Source organism: Saimiri boliviensis, chromosome 13 (genome assembly GCF_048565385.1).
Source record: "Saimiri boliviensis isolate mSaiBol1 chromosome 13, mSaiBol1.pri, whole genome shotgun sequence".
In the NCBI taxonomy this organism is placed as follows: Eukaryota; Metazoa; Chordata; class Mammalia; order Primates; family Cebidae; genus Saimiri; species Saimiri boliviensis.
In genome coordinates, this window is record NC_133461.1 from 76,950,178 (window position 1) to 76,971,555 (window position 21,378).

The following is a 21,378-nucleotide window of genomic DNA, read 5'->3' on the forward strand; positions in this document are numbered from 1 at the left end:
TGAGGGTAACCAATGCTATGATTCAATTACCTTCCATCAGGTTCCTCCCAGAACACATGGGGATTATGGGAACTACAATTCAAGATGAGATTTGGGTGAGGACATAGCCAAACTGTGTAAATGAGTTTTAAGAGTCCTTTTTGTTTTGTGGATAAAGTCCCCTTTAATGTCTGTCCTTTGCAAATATTTTTTCAAAATCTGTGACTTATCCTTTCATTTTCTTGAAAGCATCTTTTTCAGAGAAGAAAGTTTTTAAATTTCAATACAGTCCATTTTCTCAATTATTTCTTTCATGGATGTGCCTTTGGTTTATCTAAAAATTATTGCCAAACCCAAGATCATATAGATTTTCTTTTATGTTATCTTACAGAAGTGTTATAGTTTTGCATTTTACATTTAGGACTGTGATCCATTTTAAGTTAATTTACACAAAAGGTATAAAGTTTCTATCAATATTCACATCTGGATATCCAGCTCTAACACCATTTGTCAAAAATACTATCTTTGCTCCATCATATGATCTTAGCTCTTTTATCAAAAATCAGATGACTATACTTATATGGGTCTATTTCTGGGCTCTCTATCCCATTCCATCAATCTGTCTATTCTTTTGCAAATACCACACTTTCCTGATTGTTGTAGGTTTATAGTAACTCTTGAGTGAGGTAGTATCAGTCCTCAAACTTTGTGATTGTCCTTCTTGTGACTATTCTGAGTCTATTGCCTCTCCATACAAACTTTAGAATCGTTTTTTCAGTATCAATAAACAACTTTCTGAGATTTTAATTCAGATTGCATTGAATTTCTAGATCAAAGTTGGAAGAACTGACATCTTACAATATTGGTTTCCTATTTATAAACATGGAATAATGCTCAGTATATTTAGTTTTTTTATTCTTTTAGAGTGTTATAGTTTTCCTCATATAGATCTTGAAGTTTTTCTTTAGATTTATATTTAAGTATTTAATTTCAGGGAATGAGAATGTAGATGGCACTGCATTTTTAATTTTAAACTACACCTGTTCATTATTAGTATATATGAAAGAGGTTGACTTTTTTGTATATTTACCTTGTATCCTACAACTTCATTATAACCACTTATTTGTTTCACATAGTTTTATGTTGTTGATTTTTTTCAAATTTTCTACATGGATTATCATGCCATTTGGGAACAATGACACTTTAATTTACTTCCTCCTAAACTGTATCCATTTTATTTATATTTATCATTTATTGCATTACTTAGGGCTTCCAGTGTGATACTGAAAAGTAATGATGAAGGGAGACATCCTTCACTTGTTCTTCATTTAGTGAAAAAAGCTTCCAATTTCTCACAGGTAAGTTCTTTGTTAATATTTTTTATCATGCTGAGGAAGTTTTTCTTATTCTTAATTTACTCAGAGTTTTTAATCATGAATGATTATTAGTTTCTATAAAATGATTTTAATGCATCTATTCACATGACCACATAATGTTTCCACCTTTACTTTGTTGATGTGATGGATTACATTAGCTGATTTTCAAATGTTGAATTAGCCTTCCACATTTGGGATAAATCCCACCTACCTAACTCTGTTATACAATTTTTCTATACATTGTTGGAATTCATTTGCTAATATTTTGTTGGGCATTTTTGCCTCTATGCTCTTGAGTGATATTGTTTTGTAGTTTTCTTTCTTTGTAATGCCTTCATCTTGGTTTTCAATATTTGAATACGCTGACTTCACAGAATAAGATAAGAAGTATTTTCACTGCTTTTATCTACTAAAAGAGACCATAGAGAATTGGTATGTTTTTTCCTTACATGATTGGTAGAATTTACCAGGAAATTCATCTGGGCCTGATGCTTTCTTTTTTGGAAGCTTTATTAACTATTGGCTTAAAGTCTATTTTATCAGAGACTAGGATTGCAACTACTGCTTTTTTTACTTCCCATTTGCTTGGTAAATCTTCCTCCCTCCCTTTATTTTGAGCCTATGTGTGTCCTTGCATGTGAGATGCATTTCCTGGATACAGCACACCAATGGGTTTTGATATTTTTTCCAATTTGCCAGTCTGTGTCTTTTGATTGGGGCATTTAGCCCATTTACATTTAAGGTTAATATTGGTATTTGTCAATTTGATCCTGCTACTTTGATGCTAGCTGGTGGTTTTGACCGTTAGTTGATGCAGTTTCTTGATTGTGTCAATGTTCTTTACCATTTAGTACATTTTTGGAGTGGCTGGTACTGGTTGTTCCTTTCTATGTTTAGTGCTTCTTTCAGGAGCTCTTGTAAGGCAGGCCTGGTGGTGATGAAATCTCTGAGCAATTGCTTGTTCATAAAGGATTTTATTTCTCCTTTGCTTATAAAGCTTAGTTTAGCTGGATATGAAATGCTAGGTTGAAAATTCTTTTCATAAGGATGTTGAATATTAGCCCCCACTCTCTTCTGGCTTGTAGGGTATTTGCTAGGAGATCCACTGTGAGCCTGACAGGCTTCCCTTTGGGGTAACCCGACCTTTCTTTCTGGCTTCCCTTAGCATTTTTTCTTCATTTCAACCCTGGTGAATCTGATGATTATGTGCCTTTGGGTTGCTCTTCTTAAGTAATATCTTTGTGATATTCTCTGCATTTTCTGGACTTTAACATTGGCCTGCCTTGCTAGGTTGGGGAAGTTCTCCTGGATAATATTCTGAAGAGTGTTTTTCAGCTTGGATTCATTCTCTCCATCACATTCAGGTATATCTACCAAATGTACATTAGGTCTTTTCACATAATCCCATATTTCTTGGAGGCTTTGTTCATTTCTTTTCACTCTTTTTTCTCTAATCTTGCCTTCTCATCTTACTTCATTGATTTTATCTTCAATTTCTGATATTCATTCCTCTGCTTGGTCAATTCGGCTACTGAAACTTGTGTATACTTCCCGAGGTTCTCATGCTGTGTTTTTCAGCTCCATTAAGTCATTTATATTCTTCTCTAAGCTGTTTGTTCTCATTAGCATTTTGTCAAACCTTTTTTCAAGGTTCTTAGTTTCTTTGCATTGGGTTAGAACACGTTCTCTAGCTCAGAGAAGTTTGTTATTAGCCACCTTCTGAAGTCTATTTCTGCCAATTCATCAGACTCACTCTCCACCCAGCTTTTTCCCCTTGCTGGTGAGGAATTGTGATCCCTTGGAGGAGGAGAGGTGTTCTGGCATTCGGTGTTTTTATCCTTTTTTGAGTTGTTGTTTTTTTTCCCATCTTTGTGGATTTATCTACCTGTGGTCTTTGTAGTTGGTGACTTTTGGATGGGGTCTCTGAGTGGATGTCCTTTTTGTTGATGTTGAAGTTATTTCATTCCATTTTTTACTTTTCCTTCTAACAGTCAGGCCCCTCTGCTGTAGGACTGCTGGAGGTCCACTCCAGATCCTGCTTGCCTGGGGCTCACCTGCAGTGGTTGCAGAACAGTAAGGGTTGCTGCCAGTTTATTCTTCTGTTATCTTCATCCCAGAAGGATACCCCCAGATGTCAGCCTGAGCTTTCCTTTTTGAGGTGTCTCTTTGGATATACAGGGGTCAGGGAGCTGCTTGAGGAGACAGTCTGTCCCTTCTAGGAGCTCACAAGCTGAGCTGTGAGCTCCATTGTTCCAACCAGAGCTGCTGTGTAGGTACATTTAAGTCTGCTGCAGTGGAACTCATAACCAACTTTTTTCCCAGGTGCTCTGTCCTGGGAAGGTGGGGCTTTATTTATAGGTTCCTGACATAGTGCTGCCTTTTTTCAGAAATGCCCTGCCCAACAAGGAGGTAGCCTAGTCACAGTCTGCCAGCAGAGGCATTGCTGAGCTGTCATGGGCTCCTCCCAGCTGCTGTGTGAACTTCCTTGTGGTTTTATTTATAGAGGTATAGTTAGAACTGCCTCAGTAATGATGGTCTGCCTCAGTAATGGTTGGCTGCCTCAGTAATGGTGGACTCCCTCTGTAATAGTGGACTTCCTCAGTAACGGTGGATTGCCTTGGTAATAGTGGACTGCCTTGGTAGTGGTCAACTGCCTCAGTAATAGCAGATGTCCTTCCTCCTACAGAGCTGGACCGTCCCAGGTCCAGCTGCACTTGATGCAAAACTTTCAATCCAGGGTGTTTCAGATTGCTGGCCTTTGTGGGGATGGGACCCGCTAAGCCAGATTACCAGGCTCCCTGTTTCAGCCCCCTTCTTTTCAGTTGAATGGGCAACTGTCTCCTAGGCATTCCAGGAACCAGATGAAATGGCCACCCAGATTTGTGTGAGTTTTTGCACGGAGACCCATTGCATCAGCTGAAACAGCTATGCTGCAAACTCATGGTGCTTTTCAGCTTGGGAATCTCCTGGTCTGTGGGCAGTCAAAACTTGTTTGGAAATGTGGTAATCACTCACCCTTTACATTGTTCTCGCTGGGAACTGCACTCCAGAGCTGTTCCTATTTGGCCATATGGATCCTAACCCCCTTTAATTGGTTTCTTAAGATGGCAGCTTAGACTGTTGATTTTAGATCCACTTTCTTTTCTAATACATGTAACCAATGTTATAAATTTTACTCTGAGCACTGTTTTTGCTCAATACCATGGCTTTTGATAATTGTGTATTCATTTTTATTCAGTTCAAACTATTTTTACATTTCTCCTGATATTTCTTCTATAACCCATGTGTTATTTAGAAACATGTTTTTTAATCTCCAAGTATTTGGGACTTTCCAGCAATCTGTTACAAATTTCTAGTTCGTTTTCACTGTGGTCTGAGGTCAGACATTTTATGATATCTATTTGTTTAAGTTTGTTAAGTGGTGATTTGTGGCTCAGAACATGGTCTGTCTTGATAAATGTTCAATATACCCTTGAGAAAAAAGTTGTATTATTTTGCTGTTGGATGAAGTCATCTATAGATGTCTGCTATATCCAGTTGGTTAAAGTTATTGTTAAGTTCAACTATGTCCTTAATGATTTTTTGCCTGCTGGATCTGTCTGTTTCTGATAGAGGACTGCTGAAGTCTCCAACTATAATAGTAGACTCATCTATGTCTCCTTACAGTTCTATCTATTTTTACCTCATGCATTTTGACCCTCTGTTTTTAGTCATATACACATTAAAAATTGTTATCTCTTCTTGCAGAATTGACCCCTTTATCATTATAATTGTCCCTCTTTATCCAGGAAAACTTTCCTTACTCTGAAGACTGCTTGTCTGAAATTAATATAGCTACTCCAGGATTTATTACTATTAGCATAGTATGTTTTTAGCCATTCTTTAATCTACTTAAAGTGTATCTTTATACTAAAGAGGGCTCCTTGTAGACAACTGTATTTGTCAGAGTTCTATAGAGGGACAGAACTAATAGGACAGATGTACATATAAAGGGGAGTTTATTAAAGAGTGTTGACTCACATGATCACAAGGTGAGGTTCCACAGTAGGCTATCTGAATGCTGAGGAGCAAGGAGGCCAGTCCAAAACCTCAAAAGTATGGCATCCAATAGTGCAGGCTTCAGTCTGTGGTTGAAGGTCCAAGAGTCTCAAATCTGAAAAACTTGGGAGTTTGATGTTCAAGGACAGGAAGCATTGAGCATGGGAGAAAGAAGTAAGCCAGAAGACTCAGTCAGTCTAGCCTTTCTACGTTCTTCTGCCAGCTTTTATTCTGACCATGCTGGCAGCTGATTAGATGGTGCCTACCTAGATTAAAGGTGGATCTGCCTTTACCAGTCCACTAACTTATATGTTAATCTCTTTTGGCAACACCCTCACAGACACACCAGAAACAATACTTTGCAGCCTTCAATCCAACCAAATGATGTTTGGTATTAACCACCACAATATATAGCTAGATCTTGGTTTTTTATTCATTCTGATAATCTTTTTTATTTTTTAAATTGATGCACTTAATTCATTGAAAGCAAAGTGATAATAAATACAGTTGAATTAATAACTACTATATTCATTACTGTTTTCTATTTGTGTGACTTTGTGTCCCTGTGTTTGTCTTCTTTTTTCTTTTCCTTTTTTATTTCTTTTTAGAGAGAGGATCTCACTGCATTGCTCAGGCTGATTGGACCTCCTTGGCTCAAGGAATCCTCTCACCTCATCTTCTCAAGTAGTTGAAACTACAGGGGTACATCATGATGCTCAGCCTGCCTTTTGTGTTTAACTGAGCATTTTACAGTGCTATTTTCTATCTTTTCTTAGTGTATCAGTTATACTTTTTTAAAACTTTTTTAATGGTGGCCCTAGAGATGAAAATATACATTTACAATTAATCCAAGTACACTTTCAAATAACACTATTCCACTTCAGGGATAGTGTAATTTATAGTAACATACTAATGGTAATTTCTCCCTTTCATTTCTTCTTGGTAAGAAGAACTGAATGCTCTGGTTTATTTCAGAATGGTTCCTTTTCTCTTCCTCCTTCTGGAAGCACAAGGGAATTTTTCTCTGATATTCACTGTGAGAATAAGATTAAACTCCTAGAGGTAAAGCTTGTAAAAGTATGAGAACATCCTGAATAATGGGTCCTTCTAGAGTTTTTAACTCTCATAGTTGTATACACAGAGCCTCTGGCAATTTGTTAATTTTAGTTTAGGCTTTTCTACTCCACCACTGGCTGTGTGAAAGTTTAGCTCACGTGCTTCTGCTCTAGCAAGTTGTGGTTCTCTGTATTCACTTGTTGGGCTATTGAATTTGGGAACAGTGGTTCATCCTGTGATCTCACTTCTCTGACAGATCTGAAAAGAGTTGCTAATTTTTTTATTTGTTCAGCTTTTTACTTGTTGATAGATTGGAGTTGCAACTTCCAAGAGTCTTAGATGCCTGACTAGAAACTGAGTCTTGTCTTTTAAAATAATTGAATAAAAGTCATTTGCCAATATATAACTTATGCATATTTTATCACATTCTGGAGCTTGTCATTTTATTTTTATCAGAGTCTAAGTGAAAAAGGTTCTAAATTTGAGAAAATACAACTATTTTTCTCTTTAAACTTCCTTCTCTTTGACATATCTAAAAAATTTTGCCTACCACCAATCACAAAGATTGTCTCATATATTTTATCCCAAAAGTTTTGGAGCTTTAGTTCTAAATTTTAGGCCTTTGATTTATTTCAAGTTAATTTTTTGTGTATGGTGAGAGATGAAGTTTTATTTTATTTACACATATGTTTAGTTCTTACAATTTTGTTAGAAAGATTTTCTTCACCAATTAAATAGCTCTATGTCCAACCATATAAAGTGGCCATACAAATATCATCTTATAGCTGGATTCTCTGTTTTACCGTATTAATTGCACATATTTAACTTTTGGTCAATACTACCTTGTCTTCATTATTATAACTTTACAGAAAATTTTGACATTTATAGAAAATTAGTATATGTGCTCCAATTTATTTTCTTTTCATGGCTTTGTTTATTCTAGGTCATTTACATTTCCATATCAATTGTAGAATCAGCTTGTCAATTTCTACAAAAAAAGATGAGCGGATTTTGGTTGGTGCTGTGTTGAATGTATGGATCCATTTGTGTAGAGCTGAAATCTCAATATTACGTCTACCAATCCATAAAAGTGGGTTATGTCTCCATTTATTTCAATGTTTTTTTCTTTTCCTGAGTAATTTTCATTTTTATTGTCAACAATTAAATGTATTTTATCTATATTCATCATGTTTTGGGAAACATTGTGTATGTAATTGTCCCTTTGATTTCATTTTCTATGTGTTTGTTGTTTGTACACAGAAATCCAATTCATTGTTATATATTGATTTTTGTATTCAATGACTTGAAAGAGTCACTAGTTTTATTATTTTGTAGATTGCCTAATATTCTATATTTCTAGATCAAACTGAGTTTTACTTCTTGTTCTTTAATCATTATGTGCTTATCTTGGAATAACCACAGTGTTTCCTTCTTTTCTCTAGGCAGCCATTCTGAGTTTCTGTGCTCCACAGGGTTTTCACTACTTCATTCCTGTACTTCAGCACTCCATGTAAGTCACTCCGGTCAAATGTAGCTGTTTATCCATTGTTTTGGTCCTTTCTTGTAGTGGGAGAGCAGCATTAGGTGCCTCTAGTACTGTCTAATGAGCTATCTTGCTGATATCCCTTTATCATCTTTTATAATTATTTTTGTTTGATCTTAGTTTTATATTTTTATAATTATAATAGATTTAATTTCAAAATATTTTGATTAAAATCACCTTTCCATAGAAAATGTTTTCACCTATATTAGCAAACCATGCATTTTTCTACCCCATTGGTTATAATCTACTGTCTTTAGGTGTCATTGCTTGTTTTTATTTCTGCTTGTTGTTGAGGGCATATTCCTTCAATCCCTGAGATAACTCTTTGTGGCCATTATATTTAAATTTTGAGCTAATATATACACTAAATAATGTCAGAAGACATAACTGAAGACAAAAATTATCTAAGACCTTTGCTCCATGCTTCCAAAAATAATAAAATTAAAAAACAAAGGCCCCTATCTTTTACAAAGAATGTATTTTTCAAATCTATTTTACTAATAGATAAGGTATCTATCTTCTTTACTACCAGAACATTTTTTAAATTGTAGAAAAAAATTCTACTAACCTGTTTAGTGCCACAATCACATTCCTCATCTCCTTCCACCACTCCATTGCCACATATTTTTATTGATGTGTAGGTTGGCATTTCAAGATGGTCTTTCTCAAGACATGTAAGGTCACTATGTGAAGAAATATATTTAAAGTCATCCAAGCTACAGATGCTAAAATCCTTTACACCGCCAGAGTGCCTAAAATATAAAAATATGAATATGACACAAATTTTTGTTGTATATTTTTATATATCCCATAATATGGTGCTTTAAGGAGAGATTTTAAAGAGCATTAGTCTTCATAGAAAACACTTAGCAAATCTTAAAACATACTTATTACATTATTAATATGTTTTAACATATTTTTAACTCCACCAAGAAAAATATATATATTAAAATAAATATATATGTGTATATATGTACATATATACATATGTATATGTATATATACATATATGTATATATACATATGTATATGTATATATACATATATGTATATATACATATGTATACATATGTATATGTATATATACATATATGTATATATATACATATATGACAAAATTCTTTTTAGTCATACATCTTGTTTTATGCAAGATCCAATATAGATATGAGGACCTCTAAAAGTTCATAAAAATACAAAGTTAAAATATGAAAATAAATATATAAACTTTATTTCTCAACACAGAGTTCAAGACATTTTTGTAAGCAATGATATCAACTGTTTAGTCCAGCCCTAAATAACTGAGGATCCTGGAAATTTAACTAGGTCAATTCAGTCCTTTTTTACATTATTAACTGAAGAAAGATGAGTGCCCTTTAAAGAGCTTTTAAGATTAGGAGACAAATAGAAGACAGAAGGAGCCAAATCAAGAATATAAGATGGATGCCTCCTAGTTGGCAGATATTATTCTTTAGCCATCCTGAAAGTCAACAAGCAAAATATCTTCAGCATCCTAAAACTTTTGCCATGACATATGCTTTTAACTGGTCTAGTTTTACTTTAGCTGGACCACGTCCACCTCTTGGTAGCTATTTTTTTGATTGTGCTTTATCTTCATGATCGTGCTGGTAAAGCTCTTCCCCCTCCTGTTGCAATTCTTCAAAGAAATATTTCAGAATCTTAATTTTTACTTGTACACAATTGCATATACTTTATTGAAGTTATATCTGTATAATTTCTGTTTTGGGAAACATTGTATGTAGAATTGTAGCTTTTATCTCATTTTCTGTTTGTTACCAATATACAGAAGTCCAATTCACTGTTATAAAAATATACCGATTGTGTATCCAATGACTTGCAAAATTCACTAGTTTTATTTTTATATTTCCAAAATTGCTTCAAAAAATTTTCCATCAAAATTTTGCTCTTATCTGTAGCTGATCTGGACACAATGAGTTTGGTATCCATTGAGTGGAAAATTTGTTCACCTTTAATTTTTCAGTCAGAATTGTGTTAGCTGAACTAATTGAAATGTCTATGATGTTGACTATTGCTGTTGTCAGTCTTCTTCAATGACAGCACAAAGATAAATGTTTTTCCTTGTAAACTGATGTTGCCTGTCTGCTACAGCAAGCTTCATCACCAACACTGTCTCATCCCTTCTTAAAAGGAGTTTGACCAATCACAGTGGCTCACACCTATAATCCCAGCACTTTGGGAGGCCGAGGTAGGTGGATCACCTGAGGTCAGGAGTTCGAGACCAGCCTGGCCCACAGAGCGAAACCCTGTCTCTACTAAAAATACAAAAATTAGCCAGGCATGGTGGCACGTGCCTTGTTGTATCAGCTACTTGGGAGGCTGAGGCAGGAGAATCGCTTGAACCTGGAAGGCGAAGGTTGCAGTGAGCCAAGATCTCACCACTGCACTCCAGCCTGACAACAGAGTGACAATCCATCTCAAACAAAACAAACAAACAGAAAGGGAGTTTTAACCATTTGTAAACTGCTAATTACTTTGGGGCACTGTATCCATTGACTTTTGTAAAGCATCAGTGATTTCACCATTTTTCCACCAAAGCTTCCCTGTAAATTGATGTTTACTTTTGCTTCAGTTTGAGCAGAATTCATGTAGTTCTGATAGGGGCCCTTTTAAATCTGATGTCTTATCCTTCCATATGTCTCAAACTAGATCTCATTCAGACACGTTATGACCACTTGATATAAGTTATTTTGGTGCCAAAAAATTTTAATCATGTGTAGTTTTTTATAATACACATTTTCCATGAACTTTTTGAAAGCCACTTATACCTATCTTATGACTTTAAATGTTTAAACATAGCAATTATGTTATTATTTATCTTCCTAGTACCAAACAACTGAATTTAAAATTTTGGCTGCAATATTCAATATATTTTTCTCTAATTTTATTTTTGTACTGTTTCTATAAATGCCAACATAAAAATGCTATTATTAACTTTGATAACTTATTTCAGAGCTTTTGCTTTCCATAAACATTTTTCAAATAATGTTATAGACTTCTCATCCAGACAAAATGGCATAGACTTAGTTTTTTCCTGCTTCTCACTAAGTACATGTATAAAATCTGGAACTAATGCAAAGAGCAACTTAAGGAGAATCTTGAAAAGTGAGAAGAGAGAGGTAAACAGGTTTGTATTCCCAGGACCAGAAGAATGGCATAATAGCTGTGAATCTCATATCTCTGAACTCAACAAAAGTCAATGACCCAGGCTTAATGTTTTCAGAAACACAAAAGGATAACCCAAGGTAGTCTGAGTAGACTCACTCCTCACCAAGATCTAATAGGAATCTTGCTGAAAACACCAGATGAACATGGCACCACCAATCAAGGAAATCAATTAGAATCTCTGCTGATAGCAACCTACCAAGGAAGGTGCTCTCCTGACATTCCAGTTTCTATCCAGGTTAACCAGGAAGACAACAGAATGATCCTGAAGCTGTTTCTGAGATCTCTGAGGGTGCCTTTCCTATCATCTCACCACAGGCTTAGAGCTCTAGAAGGGCTGAATGGTTTCAATGAACAGGCCTGGTGTGGGCTCCACAGGTTCACTGCCTTGAGCTCTGCATTCTGGCACAGTGCTTCTCAGCTTCCCCATCCATTACTCAAGTGGGCCCAGGTGTGGCTCAGCCACCTCTCCAAAAGGCGCATGTGGTGAGCCTTGACAATGTCCACACAATGCTAACTTTGCAGACCTGCAGAACGCAAGAGTTGCAGGGCCACGGTGGCCTCCACCTAGATGTTTTCAAACAATGTCATCAACAGCCTGGGAGCCCAAGTAGAGACTTCTCACAGGTATAGAGCCACTGCAGAGAGCTCCCATTGGAGCAAAATCCAACAAGGCTGTAAAAGTGAGACCATCACAGAGAGTTCCCACTAGGGAAATGCCTAGTGAATCCATGAGAGTGGGAAAGCCCCTGAGGCCCCAGAACTTTAAAGCCACCAGCTTGCAAGCTCAGTCTGGGAGAGATGCAGGCATGAGACTCCAACCTGTGAAAGCTGTTGGGTGGACTAAGCCCAAAAAAGAGCAAGAATCCTGAGGCTTTGCAGACTCAACCTCCACTCAAGTGTGCCCAGGATGTAGGATATGGTGTCAAAGGAGGTTATTCTCCAGGTTTAAGCCAGTGTTCTTTCTCCTTGTTGGGTTTTGGAGTTATGTGAAACCAGTTACCCCTTTCTTCCTGCCTATTTCTCCTTTTTGGAATGGGAATGTCTATATTGTGTCTGTCCCACCATTGTATTTTGGAAGCACCAAAAAACAATGCAACTTAGTGATTGCATAGGCTCACAGCTAGAGAGGAATTTGCCTCAGGATAAACCATGCCTAGAGTTTTATCCTCATCTGAACTAGAATTTGAACTTCAGACTTTTGAGTTGATGCTACAGGAAGATTTTGGGGGCTATTGGGATGAAATGATTGTATTTTGAATTGTGAGAAGAATGTGAATTTGCGGGGTTAGGGTGAAATGCTATAGTTTGAGTGTGTCCTCAACATTCATGTGCCAATTTTAATACCCAATAAATGCAACAGTATTGGGAAGTAAGACCTTTCAGAGATGACTAGGCCATGAGAACTAATCTTTGAGAATGCTTCTATCATGCATGTCCTGTATGGACTGTCATGGTTATCATGAAAAGTGGTTTAGCTATAAAACCAAGTTCAGCTCCTCTTATATATGCACCTGTGCTCTCTTGCCCTTCCTCCTGTACAGCAGGATGGAGAAAGAAGGCTCTCACCAGATCCAGGCTTCTCAACCTTGGATTTCTCAAACTCCAGAATGGTCAGCCAAATAAATATTGGGTTTTTTAAAAAATAAATTAACAGTCTTGAGTATTCTGATATAGGAGCATAAAATGAACTAGGACAACCACAAGTTTTTATCAGTTCATCCACCGATGGACACTTGGGTTGCTTCCATATTTTGGCTTTTGTGAATAACTGCAATGAACATGGGAATGTGAATAGTTCTTCAACACACTGATTTTAATTATGTTTAATATATACCCAGATGTGGGATTGCCGAATCATATGATATTCTACTTTTAGCATTTTGGAGGAATTTCCATATTGTTTTTCATAATGGTTGTATTATTTATATCCCCATGAACAGAGTATAAGTGTTTCCTTTTCTCTTCATCCTAGTCAACACATATGTGTCTTCTTTTTGAGAATTGCAACTCTAACAGGCATGAGGTGCTATCTTAGGTGCCATTTCTCTAATTATTACTGATGTTGACTATTTCTTTACAAGTCTGTTGATCATTTGTATGTCTTCTTCAGAGAAATGTATATTCCGGTCCTTTGCCCATTTTTAAATTGGCTTGTATATGTTCTTGCTGTTGAGACTGTGTTATGTATTTTAGGATATTATGCTTTTATCATATGCATGGTTTGCAAATATTTTCTCCCAGTCTGTGGGCTGTCTTTTCACTCTGTTAGTTCTTTCCTTTGGTGTGATGTAATCCTCTTTGTCTATCTTTGCTTTCGTTTCCTGTACTTTTTGGGTCATATATTAAAAATCATTACCCAGATCAATGTCAAGATTTCCCCTTTGTTTTTTTCTGGTAGTTTTAGAGTTTCGGATCTCATGCTTTTGCATTTAATGCATGTTGAGTTTATTTTCATGTGGTATGAGATAAGGGCTCAATTTCATTCTTCTCAATGTTAACATAGCACCATGTATTAGTTTCCTCGGCATCTTTTATTGGAGAGACTGTCCTTTCCCCATTGTGTTCTGTTGGCAACTTTGTCAAAAATAAATTGACCTTGAGACGTGGATTTACTTCTAGGCTTTCTATCCTGTTCCCTTGGTCAATTTGTCTGTTTTTATGCCAGTATCATGCTGTTGTGATTACTATATGTTTGTAATAGATTTTGAAACCAGGTATTGTGATACCTCTAGCTTTGTTCTTTCTGTTCCAGATTGCTTTGGCTATCCAGTGTCTTTTGTGGTTCTATACAAATTTTATAATTTTTGTTTTATTTCTGTGAAAAATGACAATAAAATTTTAATAGAAATTGCACTAAACCTGTAGATCAATAATTATGAATATTTTAATAAGATAATTCTTCCAATCCATAAACATGTACTACCTATTTATTTTTGTCTTCTTCATTTTCTTTTATTAATGTTTTATATTTATCAGTATTTAGATGTTTTAGAATCACTAAAAATAGGCAATTCATATGCCCCATTCATAGAAAGTGCCCTTGAGCTGGCCAAAAGAAAAACAAACTATAATCCATATTCTAAAAATAGTAAGGCGAAAGGGCTTTCCAGGCATGGAGAGGCCAGAGAGAGTGCTAGAAATATTTTTGTATGTGCTCCATTTGCACTTGCAAAGAGGGTGTATTCTGCAATTTTTTGGTGTAGTGTTATATAATTGCCAACAACTTTAGTTTGATTAATAGAAATACGAGTGTTCAGGACACATAGACACAAAATGGAAAGACATGCCATGTTCATGAATTAGAAGAATCAATATTGTTAAAATGTGCATATAACCCAAAGCAGTCTACCTGTCAAAACAGCAATGACAATCTTCATAGAAATAGAAAAAATAAACATAAAATTTATATGGAACTACAAAAGATCCAGAATAGCCAAAGCCACCTGAACAAAAAGAACAAAACTGGAGAATTCACATCCCTGGATTTCAAATTATACTACGAAGCTATAGTAGCAAAAAAAATCCAGCACTATCATAAAACAGACATGTACATCAATGGAAAGAATAGAGAATCCAGAAATAAATCCACACATTTATGATCAATTAATTTTTGATAAAGCCTCCAAGAACATAGACTGGGGAAAAAGCAATGTCTCCAATTAAAGATGCTGAGAATACTGGACATCTACATGCTGAAGAATAAAACTAGACCCTTCTCTATTGCCATATATAAAAAATTGAATCAAAATCAATTAAATCTAAAACCTGAAACTATAAAATTACAGAAGAAACATTGGGGAGATATGCCAGGAAATTCATCTGAAAAAAGATTTTTTGAGTAAGATTTCAAAAGCACAGGCACCCACAGCAAAAATGGTCAAATACGATTACATCAAGCTAAAATGCTTCTGCACCGCAAAATAAACAATCGGCAAAGTGACTGTTGATTGTGAACAGGCTACAGAATGGGAGAAAATATTTTCAAACTATCCATCTAACAAGAGCTTAATAACCAATGTATAGTGAACAGGCTACAGAATGGAGAAAATATTTGCAAACTGCCCATCTAATAAGGGTTTAATGACCAGAATATATAAGGAAGTCAAACAACTCAATAGCAGAGAAACAAATAATCTGATTTTAAAATGGGCAAAAGATCTGAATAAACATTTCTTAAAAGACATACAAATGGAAAAAATTGCTGCAAATCACCAATCACCAGATAAATGCAAATCAAAACTACAATGAGATATCATCTCACCTCAGTTAAACTGGCTTTTAACAAAAAGACAGACAAGAATGATGCTGGCGAGGATGTGGAGAAAAGGAACCTTCATACAATCTTGGTGGGAAGGTAAGTACAGCCATTATGAACAACACTATAAATGTTTCTCAAATAACTAAAAATACAACTACCATATCAATCAGCAATTTCACCACTAGAAGTATATTCAAAAGAAAAAAAATCAATGTATTGAAGAGATATTTGCATGCCCATTTTATTGTAGCACTGTTCACAATAAAGATATAAAACCAACCTAAGTGTCCATCAATGGATGAATCTGGAAAGAAAATATTGTATATATACACTGTAGGATTTTATTCAGCCATAAAAAAGAATGAAATCTTGTCATTTTCAACAACATCGATGAAACTGTGGGATGTAATGTTAAGTAAAATGATCTAGGCACAAAAAGACAAGCATTACATGCTCTAACTCAAATGTGGGAGCTAAAAGAAATTGAATACAGGGAGATAAAAAATAGAATGGTGGTTACCTGAGGCTGGGAAGGTTGGAGGGGGAGGTAGAAAGGGAATTGCTGATGAGTACAAAAATACACTTTATTCTGCTAATGAACACTAGATCTTATTCCAAATAGAATAAGATGGAATCTATTTGGAATAAGATCTAGTGTTCATTAGCAGAACAAGGTGACTTAACAATAATTTCTTGCATATTTCAAAATAACTAAAAGAGTGGAACTGGAATGTCCCTAATGCAAAGAATTGATAAATGCTTGTAGTAATGGAAATCCTAATAACCCCAATTTGATCATTACATATTGTATGCTTGGATCAAAATATCATACCTATATCATAAATCTTTAGGATTTATATATTTATTATGTACATAATTAAAAATAAAACATTGATGGAACTGGAGATCATTATATTAAGTGAAATTGAAATAAGCCAGGCACAGAAAGACACACATTAGATGTTCTCACTTATTTGTGGGATCTACTAATCAAAACTCATGGAAATAGAGAGTAGAAGGATGGTTACCAGAGGCTAGGAAGGGTCATAGAGTGCTATAGAGACGTGGGGATGATTAATGGGTACAAAACAAACAGAAAGAATGAATAAGACCTGCTATTTGATAGCACTACAGGGTGATGACAATGAATAATAACGTAATTATACATTTTAAAATAAAGTGTGTAACTGGATTGTTTGTAATACAAGGAATATAAAAATGGGGTATCCATTTTCCATGATGTGCTTATTTCACATTACATACCTGTATCAAAACATCTCATGTACCCCATAACTACATACACCTACTATGTACATACAAAATTTTTTCTAAAAAAGTTGGAAAGAGAAAAAAATTAAAGAAAGAAATAACATGTCTATTTAATAAAGAAAATTCTTACACTGCTTTTGGTGTCATTGTGCAAACATCTCCTGAACAATGGCAGGTGTCAGTCTTGTCATAAGTTAATCCCAGATTAAGGCCAAGCAATTGCACAATAATGACAGTATATGACTCCAAGGTTAAACCTTCTGAATACTAAACATAAAGAAAAAGAAAAAGTTAACTAATAATTATAATCAGTTCTAAAATAAAACAGTATTTACTGAATCAAAAATTAGTAGTTATTAAACTTTTTGATGATAGATTTATTAAACATGAATGAGTTCACATAATAGTTATATTAAGTTTCAAAACTTAATGACAATATCATTAAGGTGAACTTGGAGAGAAGCCCATATAAGTGATCTTGGAAGCAGACTTTCTGAGATCTGCCAACAGTCACATAACTTAAGCTTGAATGCATATCCCCCTCCACCAGTCAAACCTTGAGATAACTCCAGCACTTAATGACACCTTGATTTTAGCCTTTGTTGGAAATCTAGAGTTTGAACCACCCACTAAATTTCTCCTAGATTCCTAACCTACAGAATTGCATTGTTTTTATCTGCCAAGTTTTGGTATGATCTGTTACATCACAAGAGATAAATAATACATCCTCATAGGTATTATTGTTCTCCTGTACATCATTTCCAATGTTTATGTTTTCCTTTAAGAGTCCTGCTCAGATGGCAATTCAGAAGACAATTAAAGTCTTGTTATATAGGAGAAAGAACACAGCTATCATCTGTTTCTAAGTAATTACAAATTATTTTGAAGTTGTAGGTAAAATTGAAAACATTTTGGAATAACTGAGTCATTATTTGCCTTAGTTACTTGCATGTCCTCACTCTGCATATTTAAGTACTTCCAACAAAATCAATTTATCTTCCTACCACATAGCAAAATAATGTGGGCCACTGAACATCCAAAATACAAAGCGACAACATCACAGAAGAAAAATATTTAATATTGCAATGTAAAAAAGTAATTGGTTTCTGATGACCCAGAAGTAAGGGAAAAATTACAGTGAGGGAGTGATAAGAGTATTTCAGAGAAGATGGCCAATATCCACGGAGATGTTTCTAAATTTTTGTTCTCCATATTGCCCTGGGTTGCTTATTGTTCACTAATGGGGAGAGAAACAGTATGGCCAACATAACAATAAAGTAATGCATCAAATGTTTCAGTACACCTTTAAAAAAGAGTAATTTTCACTTCCTGCTTGAATGTAAGCAATCCCTCCTTCTCCATCCCAGGTTTTGATCAAAAGAAATTATAAGGACAGAAGCAAGGAATAAATTGTAGGAAAAGCTATATTTTTACCAAATTTTGGTAGATCCCTGTTCCCTCTACTATTCGTTAGAGGAAATAGAAGCCTCTTTTTTTCCCTCATATTTTAGGGATTCTCATTAGTTAAAATGATATAACAGATGAGTGCAAGAACCATAAAAAACAACAAAATGAATTTCAAATCTACTCTTCTATACTCTGCTATAACATTGTAGGACTAAGAATCTGCAAACTATAGTTCCCATATTTTTTTTATTACCAAATTATCTGCAGTTAGAAGAAAGAAGTGGATTTCTTTTTCCCATGGACTGCTGTTTCTGTCAGCATGGCCCAATCAGCACCATTTTGCTCCTAAAGTGGAAGTTTATTACAGTATTTGTAGTTTACTCAAGGATCAATAGTTTCCTGACTCCAACTTCTTCCAGTACTATCAAAGTTCACCTATTTATGCCCCTTGAATGTAGCAGTAGCTCAAGGCAGTACTCCTTCCTCCAGAGACCTAAACAGCTGGATGTTTCCTCTTCTGACCTCAATTTTGGGAACCCCAATCTTTCCTTAGTTCTGGAGTGGTAGCTGATCTTTTTATTATCTCTCTGTTAACTCATTATTCCCTTTTGACTTTTTTAGACGTGAAATACCTGCATAATTCTCTTTCTAAATCCTTTTGAAATACCTAGTGTAGTATCTGTTTTCTTAATTTGCCCTGACTTATATAGCATTTGATAAGTGAAAGTCCTATGAGGAAAGTAAACTGAAAAACATACAAACAGAAATCAGAAGGAATGAACCAGAATGGTAAAGGGACACAAATTTAAACAAATAGTAGTGAAAATTAAAAAGAAATTTTTTAGAAAAGATATTGGAAGGAAAGTAAGAGCAGCAAGATGGCTAACTGAAAGTCCCTACTACTTGTCCCCCCTATAAAGACAGTCAAAACAATGAATAAGCAACTGCATTTTGGTGAAAATAACTAAATGAGGTGCCAAGTATATCAAAGGAGAGCAGAAACCCTGGGTAGTACAGAAACTCAGGATAAGCCACACGTGGTGGCTCATGCCTATAATCTCAGCACTTTGGAAGGCCAACATGGGTGGATCACTTGAGGTCAGAAGTTTGAAACCAGCCTGGCCAACATGGTAAAACCTCATCTCTACTAAAAATACAAAAATGAGCCAGGTGTGATGGTGCATGCCTGTTATCCCAGATACTCAGGAGGCTGAGGAAAACTGCTTGAACCTGGGAGGCAAAGGTTGCAATGAGCTGAGATTGCACCACTGCACTCCAGCCTGGGTGATAGAGCAAGACTACATCACAACCAAACAAACAAAAACACATAGAAACCCAGGATAGCCACAGAGAAAACAGAAGAAAACACTTTGCCTCCCTGACTGTATCTCCCAGCTCAGATTAGTCTGGAAACATCCCTGAGCCAAGCTGCTGCTATACCCTTCCGTGCAGGACCAAGCCACTATGGAGCTACTTTGTCTACCCATTTTAGTCCCTACTGTGCCCTGCCTCTCCCTCAGGGCCTGAGCTGAAGTGACACTCTGCCTCCCAGGGAAATGGTGACTTGGCTGCCCAGAGCAGTCATGGCCACACTGCCTGAGCTGAGGAGCCTGGTGCCAGCTGACACCATTGTGTCAACAAAAAAGGCCAGGAACTTTCATGTATCAACAGGGTATATACTGCCCTACTCCCAGAAGTCGCTGATGAGTCCTTTCCTCTTGTTGCCATTGCTGCCTTCATCCCTGCTGCTCCCAGGCCAGGGAGAGAGCACAGATCAACAGCACAATCTGTGGGCATCATTTCAGGGATGCAAGGATGGTTCAACATAAATCAATAAACATAATTCAACATTTTGATAAAAATGAATAATCTCATTCAAACTTGAACAAAGAACATAGGCATTTCTCAAAATAAGAAATAGAAGTGGGCAACACATGAAAAAATGTTGAATATCACTAATTATCAAGAAATGCAAATTAAAACCACACTGAGATATCTGACATCAATCAAAATGGCTACTAAAAAGTCAAAAAACAACAGATAGCACAAAGGCAGAGAAAAGGGAACCTTCATTTATTTATTTATTTATTTATTTATTTATTTATTTATTTCTGTGTTTTGAGATGGACTCTCACTCTATCACCCAGGCTGGAATGAAGTGCCTCGGCCTCCCAAGCAGCTGGGATTACTGGTGCATGCACCATGTCCAGTTAATTTTTTTGTATGTTTAGTAGAGACAGGGTTTCACCATGTTGGCCAGACTAGTCTTGAACTCCTGATCTCAGGCAATCTGCCCACCTTGGCCTCTCAAAGTGCTGGGATTACAGGTGTGAGCCACTATGCCCAGTCAAAAGGGAACCCTTATAATCTGTTGGTAGAAAAGTAGATTAGTTCAGCCTCTATGAAGAACAGTAGAGAGATTTCTCAAGGAATTAAAAATAGAACTACCAGCAATTCCACCTCTGGTTATCCACCCAAAAGAAAATAAATCAATATACAAAAAAAGACACCTGTATTCATACATTAATCATGGCACTATTCACAATAACAAAGTCAGGGAACCTGCCTAAGTGTGCATCAATGGTTGACTGGATAAAGAAAACTTGATATTTACATACAATGGAATTCCACACAGCCGTAAAAAAAAAAGAGTGAAACCATGCTCTCGGTGGCAACATGGATGGAGCTGAAGGTCATTATTTTAAGTGAACTTATTCAGAAACAAGAAGTCAAATATCACATGTTCTCACTTATAAGTGTGAGCTTAACAATGGGCACACATAGACTAAAGATAGAAATAATAGACACTAGCAGGAGGGTGGAAGGTGGGGTGCAGGCTGAGAAATTCCATTGGATACAATGTTCACTGTTTGGTAATGGGCACATGCGAAGCCCAATCCCTACCAGTACATAAGATATCCATAACGTGTATCCCCTGAATATAAAATAAAATATAAAATTTTAATTTAAAAAAATTCTAAGAGGATAGAACCTCCATTAAATGTTATGACAAAATACTACTACTAATAATAAGCGTAGAAAGCAGGGTAGTCTTTTGGGGATGACAAATATGCTTACGGCATTTATTGCGGTGATGGTTTCACAAGTGTAATATTTACCTCCAACCTCAGCAAGTTGTGTACATTAAATATGTACAGCCTGTGTATGTTGATTATACCTCAATTATGTGATTTTAAGATTTAATTAACAAGGTTTTTAAAAAATCATCAAGTAGATACTCTAGAATT

At 35.7% G+C, this 21,378-nt stretch overlaps 1 protein-coding gene across 1 annotated transcript in view; it reads right to left on the bottom strand.

Annotated features, from left to right (window-relative positions):
* Window positions 1–21,378, bottom strand: part of LOC101051686 (disintegrin and metalloproteinase domain-containing protein 5-like) — a 102,123-nt gene that overhangs the window by 50,293 nt on the left and 30,452 nt on the right. Inside the window, exons 11-12 of the mRNA XM_003942405.3 lie at window positions 16,854–16,990; window positions 8,561–8,744 (exon numbers count right to left, since the gene is read on the bottom strand). Coding sequence (XP_003942454.1) covers window positions 8,561–8,744; window positions 16,854–16,990 — 321 coding nt within the window. The remainder of the gene's footprint in view (window positions 1–8,560; window positions 8,745–16,853; window positions 16,991–21,378) is intronic.